This window comes from Podarcis filfolensis, assembly GCF_964270895.1.
Source record: "Podarcis filfolensis genome assembly, chromosome: 6".
NCBI lineage: Eukaryota > Metazoa > Chordata > Lepidosauria > Squamata > Lacertidae > Podarcis > Podarcis filfolensis.
In genome coordinates this window covers 43162377-43178446 of record NC_139609.1, presented here as the reverse complement: position 1 = coordinate 43178446, position 16070 = coordinate 43162377, and the positions used below count along the sequence as shown (strand labels likewise).

At 43.6% G+C, this 16070-nt stretch overlaps 1 protein-coding gene across 1 annotated transcript; it reads left to right on the top strand.

Annotated features, from left to right (window-relative positions):
* Positions 1 to 55: 55 nt before the first annotated feature.
* Positions 56 to 8330, top strand: MRPL37 (mitochondrial ribosomal protein L37). Its single transcript, XM_083619480.1, has 7 exons — positions 56 to 535; positions 1514 to 1697; positions 4134 to 4249; positions 5626 to 5811; positions 6029 to 6180; positions 7390 to 7593; positions 8145 to 8330. Exons 1-7 carry the CDS (start codon positions 151 to 153, stop codon positions 8220 to 8222), a joined length of 1305 nt encoding a protein of 434 aa, XP_083475606.1. The 5' UTR covers positions 56 to 150; the 3' UTR covers positions 8223 to 8330.
* The last annotated feature ends 7740 nt before the right edge of the window (positions 8331 to 16070 follow it).

The following is a 16070-nucleotide window of genomic DNA, read 5'->3' as shown; positions in this document are numbered from 1 at the left end:
CGCGGTGGGGAAGCGGCCCGCTGTCCATCACAACATAGCCCCGCCCCTCTACCCGGCATGCGCTTCGGAGGCGGAAAGAAAATGGCTGCCGCCGCCAGCGGGCGGTGAGGTGTCTGTGGGGGCACTCGGCGACGTGGAGTGGAGGCAGCGATGCTGGCCGTACGGCTGCCCGCCCAGCGGGCGCAGTGCTGGGCGCTCTGCGGGCAGCGCCGCGCCAAATTCACCTACGGGCCGAAGCGTCCTCGGGAGCCGCTGCCCCGCACCCCGTGGACGGTGCGCGGGCCGCCGCCGGGCGCGCCGTTGCCTTGGTACTTACGCAAAGTGCCTCCGGTGCGGGAGCAGCTTCCCGAGCTCGACGTGGTGACGTACGAGGGCAAGCTGCACCGCGTGCCTTGGCTGGCCAAGCCCCGTCACCCCAAGTGGGAGCGCGGGTGGCACGACCCCTGGCACGACGGCGGCCCCCGCCTGGAGGAGATGCCCACTTACAAGCAGCGGCCCTGCTACGTCTTCCACCAGCGGACTCGCGTGCTGGAAGGTGAGGGCTGCCTGCGGGGCCCGCGCTGACCGAGGCTGGTGGGCGGTGGGCGAGGAAGGCTGGCCAGCTTCGGGGTGTTTGGTGTCAGGATGGCTTGGGCTCTGAGGGAGTCCTCGAGTGCAGGCGATGCAGGGGGCGGTGAAAGGAAGAGACCGGCCAGAGGTTGGTGCCTGCGAAGTGACAAGCTGAGCTTGGGTTATGCAGATCAGGCATTCGAGGAGCACTCAATTAATGGCATGGACACCCAGTCCTGCAGCTTAGAAAAGGCTCTCCGAGTGGACAGTCTCAGTTTAAAAAAAGGCATGCAGCAACAGCACGTGAGGGGAAAGGGAGCTTATGTACAAGTTTTTAAAGGGGCTGTTCTTAATGGCACAGTTCTATAGCTCTGCCTTTATGGAGATTTTGGCTTCCTAGGTGACAAGCTGTCTCCTCGCTGATGTGGCACTGCTGGCTGTCTTGTTCTTGCTAAAGAGCAGGCCTTTCCCAGAAGCACTCCACATCGGAGCAGAGCAGGTGACAGTGGCCAGCCTAGGAGGCTAGCACAGTCACATGGTTCTTCTCTCAGGCAGCTGCCCCAATGTAAAATTATTTAATAAATTTGTTACTTGCTTTATCTTGCCCAGCATCATAATTGTTATTTGCAAAGAAAAGCCCAGTATTTGGAAAGCAGAAATACTGTTAAAGGTGGTAGTTATAAGAAGGCGGGAACTGCAAATTAATGGACACAAACTTGTTGGGCCACATTGTGCCAACTTATCTATACTTGTCCAGGTTTTGTTAAGTAATTAACTGCAATGCATGCAGCATTTATAAGGTGGTCTTGGTTTTCTGCTCCATTTTGTCTCTAGAATAGCTCCCCCGCCCCGCTCCAAATCTTAAAAAGAATGGTGGAAAAGTCCTTGTTCTTGTGTAAGAGTGATTGAAGTGCAAGGTGCAGTACTAAAGATGCTCACTGGTAATATATTATTTTACTTGAAGGTGTAAAGCAAGCATTGTGGCTAACCAAGACAAAGCTGACACAAGGTTTACCTCCGCGAATACTTAGCATAATCAATGACCCAGCTAATCAATGTGAAAACCAGGATGAGAGAGTCCAGAATGCCATTTATCATGCACGCCTCTGGGGTAGCAGTGAGGAGGATGTACCTAGAGAAACCTATTGGTAAGTCTTTGGCTCAAGTTTCCTTTTTTGTTGTTCCATTGTTTGGGACCATTTCTGAAATTGTCATAACAGCTTATATATTTTATTCTTTTAATAAGGCAGTTAGCAAACAGTGTGGCGACAAATACAGCAGAACTAATAGCCTGGATCAGTTTATGCCTCCTTGCAGAGCAAGTGATTCATGCAGAGATACAGGCAGTTAGTTTTCCATACACCTTAAAAAGTCAACTTTTGGGGCTGTAAGAATCAAATGTGCTGTCCAGTTTTAATTCAGAAAAAGCATGCTTTCACTATCAAGTGTTTGGGGAACTGTCCTGAGATGTTGCATGTAGACTGATTCTGTACTCTTGGCCTTTGTATGTGTTTAAATTAAAGACTAGGAAGTTTACTTTTTTATTACTGCACCTCAGATGTGTGTGAGGTGTTCTACAGAGTACATAAGGACAGGTTTCTGCCCTATTTAGCTTACAGTCAAAAATCTGACATGGGGAAGCAACAGAGGAAGGGGAGACAGGAATGGATGATGATTTTGGTTGCATGCAGTTGGGTTTGTTACAGTTAAGCATTGAGGGGGTTGTGTCAAAGGCTTCATAGAAAATCTGTGTATTAAGGAGGGATTTGAAGAATAATTACTTCTGCACCTTTGTTCTGAATGAGAACAGCTTATGGATAAGGTTGTGTATGTTCTTTGATTCTGTATAAGTGCAGAATTCACTTTAGAATCTTAACATGTATTTAAAATGAGTTTCTAGTGACTGGCTAAGAAAGATTGAGGAATGACTGCTAAAACATTCAGAACCTATAGGGCAGTAGTGTAGGTTATTAACCATACTTAAGGACATAAGAAGATCACACCCAAAATCCAACTAGTCCAATTTCCTGCTATTTACCTCTGGCCAATCAGATGCCTCTGGGAAGCTCACAAACTCAGCATAAAGGGAATGCCACTCCCCCAGCAACTAGCTTTGGAGGTACATTGGCTATGAATCAGGAGGTTTTCTTAAGCCAGTGGTTGGCTTAAGACTGAGTTTAGCCTCTCCATTTGCCCTGCAAGACTTTTAGCCAAGCTATGTCTACTTGTCCATTGGTCAGTAAAGATGTGACTGTGCCAAAAAGGGGGTTGCAGGCTCTACTGATTTTCATCATTGGCATCTCCTGCAAAGCCTGCATGGCTCTTTTCAAGTTTCAACAAGCAGCTGATCTTAGGTGCTTGCAGAGACCCCTTTAAAGACCACTGGTTCTGTGCAAGCACATCTGATCACCAGTGCATGCAGAGAGCATGGTGGATCATTGGGGCTTCAAAGTGCTGCCACTGCTCCTGCCTGTCAAATTTGGTGATTGGAGGGGTGGGGGAGATAGGGATCTAGCCTGCTTGCCTTGCCTTGCCAATAGCTGCTGATAGACCTAACCTAGCCTTCATTAATTTGGCTAGTGGTCTTAATGGCAATGGATTCCATAAATAAATTACCCCCTGTAAGAAGAATTACTGTTTTGAACCTACTGCTGATAAATATCTAATATCTAATAATAAAAATTAACTCTTTCCACCTGCATTCGCACCTCCAGTCATAGCCCATGACTAGAAGTAGAATAAATTATTCAAAAGGAGACTTGCCATAGAATTTGGGTTACCTTTTGCACAGAACTATTTTAATGTAGCTCTGCTTATGCCTTTGCACAATATTGTTTCCAGATGATTGCCGGTAACACTGATTGGCTTAATTATTGATTCCTGGCATTCTTAATAATGAATACCTGGTGTACTATCCTATGTATAATTAACTGTAACTATAATTTGAAGTTGTGTTAAGGCATTTGGCTGAACACATGAATGGTCTTCAGTGTATTTGCCTGCATAGCACTCCTCCTAGTCCCTGACCATTAATGTGTTCAAGTACAGGGAATTTCCACTCACGTGCAAGTGAGGGTGAGTAGGAGCCTGCTGCAGACCTTCCAGCTCAACGTGGGTGGTTGGGAACAGTGTTAGAAACTCAGATACATAAGCTAGGCACCAAATGACTCCTTAAACCAGCGTTCCGTTTGCCAAAACGGAATGTCTAGTTGCCATTTGGGGGGCAGACGACTCAAAAGTTGTATTTTTTCTGAAATGCATTCTGATTGTGCAGATAAAATATAATGGGTAGAATTCTACAGGATATGTTGCTAGTGTGTGGAAACAGTCCAGATCTGAGGATCCCCAAGCACCCACCGCCTGATGAGGGCGATGTCTGGGCACCAGGATGGCACCTGACATCTTCACTTAGTCACAAGTGGCCAATAGTCAGGTGCAAAATACACATAGCAAATTCTGAACACTGGTTGGAAACATAGTGTGAAGTGTAACACACATTTCAGCCTGAACATGCATGCCTTTAGCCAATTGCAAATGTTATAATACTTACAAATTAATGTCCAGTTATTTTTTTTGTTCTGAAGCCCTGTACTTTTAGAAGACTTGCTACACTTATGCAGGACGATGACAGCCAAATTCCCCTTATTGGGTAAAAGAATGTTTGCTCAAGACTACAGAGTGGCAGCTGCATGGGAACGAGGTATGTCTCTTTATCCCAGTAGAATTGTCTAAAAGAACACCTCTCCCTGTACTGTCCACCATATTGCATTAAGGTCAGCTGGAGAAGCTCTGCTTATGGCCACACCCCTGTGGAGGGTGGTGGGACAGGGCAGTGGTGGCTCCTCCTTGGGGAAATATGGTCAGCCCTCACCATTAAGAAATAAAGGCATATGATCTGTTTGCTCTGAGGCTTATGGAATTTTATTGGTGATTTTTATTTATTTATTATTTGGATTCTGTTTGTAGTTTTTATATATCCATCTTTTTTTGTAAGCCATCTTGGGATCCAGATTGGAGGAAATGTGTGGGATTCTAACAAACAAGTCAAAATAAGTATTTTGTTTATAAGGAAGGTTCTGTAGAAAGATTATAAGGTCCACAGCTTAGCATCAGAAAGAGTGCCCTTGAGGTAAAATCACAAGATCTTCTATGTCATGAGCCTTTTTCTGTAGGTTAACAAAAAGGGAATAAGTAGAAGGATAGAGAAAATCCCATAGAGCCAATTCCCATCATCCCCCACTGTTGGCCAGTCTGGTTGGGAACTGATGGGAGTCCTGACAACATCTGGCAGGTCACAAGTTTCCTACCCCTGCTATAGAGCCAGTGTTGTACAAGTAACATTATTTGTTAGAGCTGTGCTGCTGTAACAAAACGGCTTTTATAGCTCTCCTGAAATTAGAGGGGACTGTTCTTTACTGTAAACTTGAAAAATGTGCACATTTGATATAAATGCTGAATCTTTAACAGGACATTTCTGTAAAATACGTATTGGTAGTTTATGTTCTCAAAGCATTTGGGACTTGTGTTCCTGAAAATAATAGAGCTTGATCGAAAAATATGATCTTAATTTTGGCCATGAACCAACTGATTTCCTTAGCTTGATCTGCTGACCATCTACCCAGTCCCTGTAGTGACTGATTCCACTTGCTCTCAGTCTTGGAGGGCAGAAACCCTTTATAGAAAATATACCATGTTTCATTGACATCCACACTAGCCTAGGTTCCCTTCCTAGCCAAGGGCGTGCCATTACATTTTCTGGAAACTGATGGTTCCAAGAATACAACAGTAAGCTCCCCTAAGTAAGTATATGGGAAGTATCCACAATCACTCAATGATGACTTGTAGATTTAGCTATGCATATTCATGGGAAGTGGTGAAGGTCTTCTTTTGCTCAACATGGGAGGAAGCATGAATAGGAGAGTGCTAGTACCTGCTGTCCAAACAGAAAAGGAGATTGCCCCTGTGCTAGTGGATTACAAAAGCATTTTCGGAATGGTATTTATATGGGTCAGCTGATAGCTTCAGCATAGTTCTAGTGAGGAAGGATCTATTTACAGTCCACTGTTTCCTTTACAGAATCTGTTCTACTTCAGGTTCGTGGTCCCCACGGGAAGATTTTGAATGCAACGAACCTTCTACGGCCTATAGCCTCCAAAGATGAGATATTAGCCACTGAAAACCACACTTTAGAAACCTTCTACCCTGTTTTGCCTACAATTGACCTTCAAGAAGTTCATGCATATGACATAAAAAATGATACAGGTGAATTTCCTAGAGCTTGGAGGATTAAGGGAAAAAAATCATTTTCACAGAAGTTAATTTGTTATGGATGAGATTGTATCAGATGGCATATGTGAGAATAGGGGGTTGAAGTCAATACACTAAAATGTCAGGTTTCTTAATTGCACTTTAGAAATTGTCTTCTTCTTGAGCAATGAGTTGTGTAATAGTTCTAACTATCACCTGATTTGTGCTTTAGGTTTCCGAGAAGGGTACCCATACCCTTATCCTCACACTGCGTACATTGCTCAGTATGACACTGTACGTAAAATGAGACCACCACAGCTTCAGGCGAAAATGATAATGTTTGCTTTTGGGAATGCTCTGGCCAAAGCAAAGGAGCTATATGGGGTGAGTATTAAGATTTTTGTAGGAAAACTATGGCATATGCTGTCCAAATTAGGAGATGGCAGCTAGTTGCTTCTATTTGTCCAATCATTCCATTAATGGTCACCACGCTAGCTGCTGTTCCTAACTCAGAGGCAAAAGTTTGCTGAAGCTCCTTCTGTGCTTTGCTCTCTAACCTTCCATGGGCAAATCCACATGGAAGCTTGGTGTGTTTCAGAGTTGGTGTTTTGGCAGTGCTAGGACACTGTGGTATTGTGATCCATAAGTTGCAATTAAAAAACCCCTAAAAAGCTGGCACTTTCCATTTCTGCTGTCCACAGGGAGTGTGGGATTGTTGGGGACTGACTGATGTAGGAAAACAAATTCTTGTTGCTAAGTTGTATGGTCCTTGTCATCCAGGAGTCTAACTGAAAAGCCTTGGTTGAATTCTAGGTCAGTTGTGGGCGTCATGGTACTCTATTCAACATGAGTTTCTCATATAAAATACTGAATAAATAATAGTCTGGTAAATGTCTGGTACCTGAACAGAAGAGGAAAAAAGCCCAATGGGATTGAAGCAGCTTTTTTAGCTGATAGTTGGTATTTGAACTTATGAGCATGGAGAGCTGTCGCAGATTGTCCTCAAGTCCTGCGGCTTTTGTTGAGGTTTGGCTTGGCCTCTGGCAAACCCTCCAAGTAGGTGCCACTTCTTCCCCCAAACTAAAATCAGACATAATTGTAGTTCTCTGTCTTGCTAGCCTGTCTTATCAACTCGAAATGTTTTCCTGGCCAGATGTTTGCGCTGCTGTCTAGCATCTTTCTACCATCCATTGTGACCCTTTCCTGCGCTACCTTCTATCCCCAGTTATCCACATGTGGTCAGACAACTTTACATGTTTTCAAGTACATTTGGGTGGCAAAGCTTAAGAGTAAATCAGGGATGGGGGAATCTGTGGCTCATTAAGGGTGGTTGGACTCCGCTGGTAAGGATGATGGGAATTGCAGTGCAACTGCACCTGGAGGGCCACAAGTTAACCACCTCTGATACAGCCACACTGTGTGCCTTTTTATCTTTATTTCATTAACAAATTAAGAATTGAACCCATTCACGGTTTCACCCAGTTATAAAATAGGCAGTATTCTTCTTTTTAATACTGTACAGCATTTCTCTTGACCAACGGAGCTTATCCTATGGCTTCTTATTTCACACTTCCCTCTCATGCCGATTTCCAGGATGAGCTCAGGGTCCTGGAGAACCCCATTGTTGTGCAGACTGTGGCTACAGATGGCCAACGCTTCCATTTCCTGGTGTTCCAGTTGAATACAACAGACCTAGACTCTAGCAATGGTGTTAAAAACCTGGCCTGGATGGATGCAGATCATCTTCTGTATGAGGATTTCAGGAGTCGTCCAGTAATCAAGAAGAAAGTTGTCCGGGTATGTTGATGAAGGTAGAATGACTTGCTGCCGCAGGAACTCGGTCTAGCTTTATAGTTTAGACAGAAAAGCTTGGAGACTAAAAGGCAACATATTAATTCTCTGAAACTAGAATAGGGGGCATCCTGAACATCATTAAGGTAGACTCTCAGTAGCACTGAGGTGCTTCATGCCCAGCACCCATGTGATTACTTAAGAGTGCATTACAAGCAGAAATGACCAGTGTATCATTGTAAAAGTACACGTAACATCGTAACAGGCATGCACAGATGCCTTAACGATAATGCCATACTCAAGGGCATGTTGGCTGATTAGAGCCTGGTTCTGACAACATCTCTTCAGGATATCCAAAAGTAAAAACAAAACAAAACACAAAGCCTTAAGTTGTTTGAATCCTTTTTATATCCTCTTCAAGAAATTGCTTCCTTTCCTTTGTTTCAGGGAAGGGACAGGATGAGAATAAACTTAAGATGGTATTTGAGCACAGTGAAATGTATTGCGGTATTAATGTGTATGACAGACATTGAAAATCCAAAATTTCCCCCCTACAGATTCCAGCTGGAATACATGGCTATCAACCAGACACATTCAAGAAGTTCCTGGCATTGTACTTGCATGGTGTCGTGTGAGCAGAGCTCTGCCTTTGTTTCCTCCTGTAATGCATATGCTTACGGTGCAGTTAAGGGTTAGAGACTATTTAATTTTTTTTAAAAAAAATAAAGTTTCTTTATATATAAGTGTCACATATAAATAATATTGTTTCAATCTGTTGTCATAACATTTAACACCTTAATATTGGCGTTCATTTTGAATCATTAAGTGCCAGTGTTCTACTTTTACAAGAAAGAACGGAAAGCAAAATCTAGTTCTGCACTTAAGGCTAGCAATACTTGGGCCATAATCCTGTCTTTCATCCTCATAGCAGCTCATCCCCACCACCACCCCGCCAAAAACACCCCAACTTAGGTTGAGTGACAATATTAATACAAGTTCTGGGGTGGCAGCAATCAAGTAATGCATTTTTACGAAACATCTTCAGTTGCATTTGTTCAGTCATTAGGCAGTAGGTGACATTCTAGGGCTTCAAACAGCCAAGCTGAAAGTTGTTATTCCAAACAAGTACAGTATATAGTGTCTTAGTTGCAGAGGAAGAATTCTAAACAATGAGAGAACTAGTTGAGATTTAAGAAGATCAAATCTCTCAAATGTTTTGAAGGTTCATTTAGATCATAATGATACACACACCAAGGATGTATACCAATAGTAGTATGATGTATATTATGATGTCTATAAAGAGGTCTGTGTCGTTGATACATTCAGGAAGTTGTTTTTTAAAAAAAAGCAAGCTTCCTTTAGAAAAGGAATCTAACTTTCTCAAATCTAACTTGACAATAAATTAAGTGAGACAAAGTTTTTTTAAAAAATCTCTAAAATTCATCAGAAGCAGGAAACTGAACAAAGCTATTTGGGTTGCTAGAAAACAAATGGGTGAAGAGTGATTAAAGCAGCAAAATTGAATAAATTCACTGCATATAGTCAACAGTGGAAGATGTAGGACAGAGACTTGTGCCTGAACTTCCAGGGAGGGAGTGTAAAGAACTCAGAGTGGCCAAGAAATGAAGTGCTTGGGAAAGGGGTAGTTGTTGTGCACTGTACTTCCCACCTTCCCTAACCATTAGTCACTCTGGCTAGGGCTGATAGAAATAGTAGTCTGCAACATCTGGAGAGCGCCATGTTGACTCTCAATGTTCTTGTAAAGTTAGATGGCATTAGCTATTTGCTACTATAGTCTAATGTAGCACTTTTAAAAAGGGAGCAGGATCATGCAAATTGGAAGTTAGTTAGCTTATCATCTGGGCCAGGTCAACTGGTAGAGAGCATTATTAAAAGATCATTTAAGAATCAACATGGTTTCTGCCACGGATAGTTCTTCAGTAGATTCCTGAGCAAACTTCACCGCTATGGGATAAAATGACAAGTCCTCATGGATGGGTAACTGGTTGGTAACAACAACAACAACATTATTTATACCCCTCCCATCGGGCTGGGTTTCCCCAGGACACTGAGAGCGAGAATAAGTGAATGGTCCTCTTGTTGGAGGGAAGAAAGAAGTAGAGCTCTCCATATCTGCATTGATATGCAGTTACCAGCTGAATTATATTTTTGAGCTTAACAAAGTACAACCACAGTGCTGCTAAAGATGAAACAGGTTCCCAACAAATGATTGGATCTAGCATTTGGGGTCCTTTCATGAAAAAAAAAAAATGTAAGATTTGTGCTTGGTGGGGAGAAAGTGGATAGTTTCCTGCTTATCGGGATTCAGCAAAGAGACCCATTAGCAGTTGGTCCAGGACAGACAAAAGAACATTCTTCTCATAAAGAATAACATTTGGAATTTGTTGACAAGATGCAACAAGCGCTAACTTAGATGGCTTTAAAAGATTAGACAGACCACTGTAGAATAACTCTGTGAACAATTACTAGTGGTGATGATGATGGTGGCTATAGGCAATCTCTAGGTGAGAGCTTTCCAAACTTTTATTCTTGGTGACAAACATTTTAGACATGCATCATTTTGCGACTACGGTAATTCAGTTTTGCTGGCAAACTGGAGGTTAAACTAACCCCTTTCCAGCCCCTTGGGGAACGCAGGGAGCATTCACACGACACACCTACACATTGCAGATGACACACTAACGTGTTGTGAGACAGAGTTTGAAAAGCTCTGCTCTAGGTTCAAATGCCTCCAAGGACCAGTTGCTAGTGAGTAACAGCAGTAGAGAGGACTGCTTTCATATGCTTAAGGTCTAGCCAGAGGCTTTTGGTTGGTCACTGGGAAAGAGGGGACCAGTCAGCTCCTGAGAAGTTCTTATGGGGGTAAGAGGAAACAACAGGATGTAGAGGCTTGCCATGTTACTGTGCTGCATCTGCTGGCACATTCCCCATCTTTTCTGTAGAAGAATGTAAATCTTTTGAAAAGATAATGGCATGCACCCAAAAGGGACAGAGCTCCCTAAGCAAGAGAGGTTGCACCACCCTACTGCATAGCTGCAGTTTGCTTCTGATCAAGCAAGAAGCAGCAAAACTTTGACAAAGCAATTCTGCTTACAGGAAAGCTAGTTGTAGAAAAAAATATTTCCAACTGAAACATTGTGAGCTTCTTAATTAATTGTGCTTGTCCAAGGAACAGAAAATTCTTTTCGGCTTGGTTGAATTTTATTATTTGCATAGAACTGAGGAGAAAATCTATTTTACAACCTCATCTTTATGTAGCTAATAATATACTAGCTGCAGGAGGCTTTCCAACATGTTACTGTCAGGTCTTGCTAGGGATGTCAACAGCAATTGCCTGTGTGATGCTGGATACATCATCTTAACACGCCACAGGCCCTCAAAACTGGCATCTCTTTGCCACTTCAGAACTGGATGGATTTTGACAGATGTAGAACTGACTTGTGATGCAGGGGAGCTATCCGATACCAGAGATTTTCAGCTACCACGATGGTAGCACTCGGCAGCTCCTCAGCCACAGCGAGCAAGCCATCAGACAATGGCTACACAAGGCCTAGTGCTATACAGGGAGACCTGGCTGAGCGGTTTGTGTCTCTTAGATATGAAAAGAAAACGCATCAACAAAACCACCAGGAACAATCTGTATTCTCAACACGCCTTTCCACCCTCTTGTTTCCCTCTGTTATGAGCACAGACAAATGCTCTCTCCTCCTACAGTTTCTATACTACGGTGACAATTCTAAGGCTAGGCCCCAGGGACCTGCCAGAGTGTTTGTGATAGGCTTTTGAAGTTGCTCCCACTCGTTGATCTCTTTGTCTGAACTGTTTCAACAGGTATGCATGGCTCAGATAAAACACAGTGCATGATGAAGCCTGTATGCTGTTCAAGGGGAGAATTGTTTCTTAAAACAGCATGTTCCCTTGATGTGAAGCTAGTATGAAATCAAACTCTGCAGGCTGTGCTAATAGCTCTACCAGGGGTTTGCATGTGCCCACAAACAACTCAATCTTAGACTTCAGTTGCACACATTCTTCCTGTACTCCCTAACAGGGAAAAAGAAAAATGGGAAATGAACGCATTGCACAATTGGCGTTTCGTTTTTATCTCATCTAAGGCCAGCTTGGGACAGGCTCTTGCCACCTACCATTTGTAGTCCAGCGCTAGACTGAGGACAATGATCCCCCTGGGTGTTCTGAAATAGAATTAGCATAACCAAATAATAGACATTCATGATGTATAATTCCCACCACCACCACCCACACATCAGAATAGCTACCTTAATTTGCAGCCAGTGTTATGACCAAGCAATATTTGTTATTCCGTATGCTCTAGAACCATAAACCAGCAGGTTTGTATACTGTAAACTTCTAATGCTTTAGCTAAAGTATTCTAAAACCCAGCAAACGCCTTCACTGCAAAAACGGATCTAAACAAAATTCCCAGTTTCACGGCAAAACATTACATTAAAAAATTCTGCAATTTATATCATAGGAAGGAATGTAAAGTCAGATTTCTGATGACACTTAAAAAAAAAAAGTTTGAAGTGTATAGCTTTTACTACGGTGGGGTAGAGGTGGGGAATTGGGATAACTTTAAATCCATTCTCTTTGTTTGTTAATGACTTAAACAACCTCGTCCCAAACTATTACATAAGGAAGCAAGGAGAGCAACAGCTACAAGAGCGCTGGCAAGATGCAGGATTGGCCATAGGGACCCTGCTGAACAGCTGGCCGGTGGCAATTCCAACAGCTGCACGCTGGCTGGTACAAAGGAGATGCTGCGTACAAATGAAAGTGCAAGAGAGCAGCAGAACCAATGAGTGGCTCCCCTAGGGCCACTGAACCGGTGGTCCTGGATTAAGAGATTAAGAGAAAGGAATCGGAGAGCTGCCTTGGGGGTTCACTGAAAACACCTGCAAGTGCATTTAGCCTTCGCAAGTAGTCCAAGGGTTGAGGCAGGGCTTAGGGCCTGTCAGCAGCTTGAAGAATAAAAAGCAGCTGTGGGGAGCAGCACATCACATCTCTTGGGCCGTTTCTATAGTCTCTGCGGGTGCCCAGTCTTAAGCAAACCATTGCTTAAGGCTGGACAAACAGTGTCAAAGTGCAAGTCAGCAAAGCATGTGATCCTATGGTTAATAATCCTAATGAATATTAAGTTGTAACTCCCCACAATGCTTCCACCGTAGGGGAGAAGAACATTTGTGGCTACCCAGCCAGATGGAATAAATAATAAATTATTATATTACTACTACTACTACAAAAGCCAGAAGACCCAACCATTTAAAGTCATCTGGCTGTCTTAACTGGGGACTTTGAAGAAACAGCTGGATTAATACATTTCATTTCATTTCTGCTGTGGGGGGACGACATATCTTCAGTAATGAGATAATTGGAAGCCTGTCTTCTGTAACAGATCAACAGATATTTGATGGATTGCCCTGCTCATAAAAATATGCCACTTCCAGTTACCAGAACAAATACGAAGTCCAAATCCTGCTATTTAATCTTAAATTTAGACAAGCTGCTATTATGTTATTTGGAGGAAGACAGGAGTATAACAAGCAAATGGTTAATACCTGTAGCCGTCAGTGGAATTTGCTGTGATGGATGTGTGTGTGTGTGTGTCTATATAAAACCATGGCCTACCATGTTTAAATGGATCCTAGTTCTATGGCTTCCACAAAGTGCTAAATAGGCAAACATGCCCCAGGGATAGCCTTAGGCAAGCTGATGGTTTGGTGGAGGCCAAATCTAGAGATAAATAGGGAGAAAGGCATTAGCTACCAAATCTAGCATCTCAGGCAATTCTCCCTTTACTCCCATAGCCTTTACCTGGGAGGTGAAGACAGAACATACCTGCCCCTCAAGATTCTGCTGGGCTCCAAACTTTTATCAGCCATGCAATGGGCTTTTGGTTTGACCAATGCCAGCATCAATAATAAGGGGCAGCTGAGACAGGCACTGGGCTGGAGCAGGAGAAGAAGTCTCCCTTCTGTGAGGAGAAAGGGCCAGAAGAGGTTCTTAAAAGAAATAAGAAAGTGGAACAAAAGATTAATGTTTAATCAAAATAAACTGAAGATATTGGAAAAAATGTTATAGGTAGAAAGTAGTGAATGTCTAATTAACAGGGAGGAGGGATGAAAAAAACCCTGGCAGCTGAGGGGGATGGATAAGGTACAAAGCCGAGCATGAAGGGAAGGTGGGGGGTATGGGATGAGAGATGGGTAAAAATTCATTGAAATGCGTGTGGGGATGAGATGGACACATGCCTTTTAGAACCTTTGGATCAGCAGAGTCTGACTAAAATGGAGAGGCTGTTAATAGCTCCAGAGCAAGACAGAGCTATGGAACTCCTTGCCACAAGGAAAACAGTGGTAAAGAATGCAGTGGCAAAGTATCCAATGCTAGATTAGCTCTTAGCTGAAAATGATGTCAGTAACTGCTGGCTGATTATATAAAAAGCCACCTGTCTCCATTTCATGACTGGCACTGCCCTTGCACCACCATTTTGAGAGTGGGGGGCCGTGGTCATTTTCAAACACCTCAAGTGGGCTGTGGGGGAAGGAAGTTTGAGAACCCCTGGATTATGCCACAGATGTACAAAGTGGCTTCATGCATGTGGCATGCCTAGATAACACACGTCAGTGATTATCAAGTTTTATCACTACGGATGCAGAAATGGGCATTGTATTTAGCACTCAGAAAATGTCAGTCTTTTGGTACTTTTCGCTCATGTATTTAAAAAGATAGGCTTGATAGTCCTCAGGCAATGCCTGTTTAAATCTTACAAGCAGAGAAGCGCAGCAGGCTGCCATCACAATGTGGTATTCGCTTGCGCAGTAGAACTTCCCCCATCCCTTTCTCCACATGCCTCAGAACAGATATAGGGAGGATGTGGGGAGAGTGGGGACTTCTGTTGCCCAAGCAAGCAAGGTAGTCAGATACTGCCCAGAGCTTGAAATGCTTTGTCCCTCTCTGATCCCTAATAGGATCAGAATAAATTATGTATGAATAAATTTTGCGAAACACAGCTTAGTGCAATATTTTGGTACATTTTAAAAGAAGGCCCTCCATACAGCTTGTGAGCAAAATACTTGAAATGCTGGCCCCAAGAGAAGCTGTAACTCTACTGCACGAGTATTCATCAACTGCCTTGCTCCCTGTCCCTGGGATGAATCAGGATTTAAGTGTTGCTGAGTCCAAGTGCCGTGTTGTTTAGATGTGAAAAGTAATACATGGAGGGCGGGATTCAGCGGGTCTCGCTAGCGGAAGCCCATGCAAGGTCTACTGCTAGTACAACGGGGCTGCTCCCCCATGTTGTTGTTTAGTCATTTAGTCGTGCCTCCTCTTCGTGACCCCATGGACCAGAGCACGCCAGGACCATATGCCCCCCAAATTCCCTGGAGGTTTTTTCTGCGAGAATCACCAGAACAGCATGCAGGAGATTGTTCTACCAGGCAAGCAAAAATGCTTTGAGCTGAGCTGACAAGAGCAATTAGCACCATTTTGAATTCCTCCCAGTATTGCTCTCTGTGTAAAAAAAATACTTGGGAGAAGTCAGACCATTCTGGGAGTCCTTATGCTAGAGAACCAGGAGGGAGGAAGCAGAGTGTTGCGGGCCTTTTCTGCTTTTAATCAGATGGCTGCACTTAGGCTGGAAGAACCAGACAAATATAGGATGGGGGACACCTCGCTTACTAGCAGTACATGTGAAAAGGATCTAGGGGTCTTGGTAGACCACAAGCTTAACATGAGTCAACAGTGTGATGCAGCAGCAAAAAAAAGAGCTAATGCTATTCTAGGCTGCATCAACAGAAGTATAGTGTCCACATCAAGGGAAGTAATAGTCCCACTCTATTCTGCCTTGGTCAGACGGCACCTGGAATACTGTGTCCAATTCTGGGCACCACAATTTAAGAAGTATGTTGACAAGCTGCAACATGTGCAGAGGAGGGCAACCAAGATGATCAAGGGTCTGGAAACCAAGCCTTACGAGGAGCGCTTGAAGGAGCTAGGTATGTTTATTCTGGAAAAGAGGAGACAGAGAGGAGATATGAAAGCCATCTTCAAATATTTTAAGGGCTGTCACATGGAAGGGGGAGCAAGCTTGTTTTCTTTCCTGCTCTGGAGGGTAGGACTCAAACCAATGGCTTCAAGTTACAAGCAAGGAGATCCCGACTAAACATCCAGAAAAACTTTCTGATGTAAGAGCTGTTTGGCAGTGGAAAAGACTCGCACGAGAGGTGGTGGACTGTCCTTCCTTGCAGGTTTTTAAGCAGAGGTTGGATGGCCGCCTGTCATGGATGCTTTAGCTGAGATTCCTGCATTGTAGGGAAGTGGACTAGATGACCCTTGGGGTCCCTTCCAACTTTTAAGATTCTCTGACTAGCAGCTGCTGCTTAAGATGAATTCCAGTGCTGCAAGACATTGCCCAGGTTTTTGTTACATGCACTGGGCAGTTTTCC

What these genes read in the sequence shown, in the direction of transcription:
- MRPL37 (XM_083619480.1), top strand. Translation starts at nt 151, where the DNA reads ATGCTGGCCGTACGGCTGCCCGCCCAGCGGGCGCAGTGCTGGGCGCTC. An exon ending in GCGGACTCGCGTGCTGGAAG is followed by an intron (nt 536 to 1,513) that starts GTGAGGGCTGCC and finishes TTTTACTTGAAG; the next exon opens with GTGTAAAGCAAGCATTGTGG. An exon ending in GGCAGCTGCATGGGAACGAG is followed by an intron (nt 4,250 to 5,625) that starts GTATGTCTCTTT and finishes TTTCCTTTACAG; the next exon opens with AATCTGTTCTACTTCAGGTT.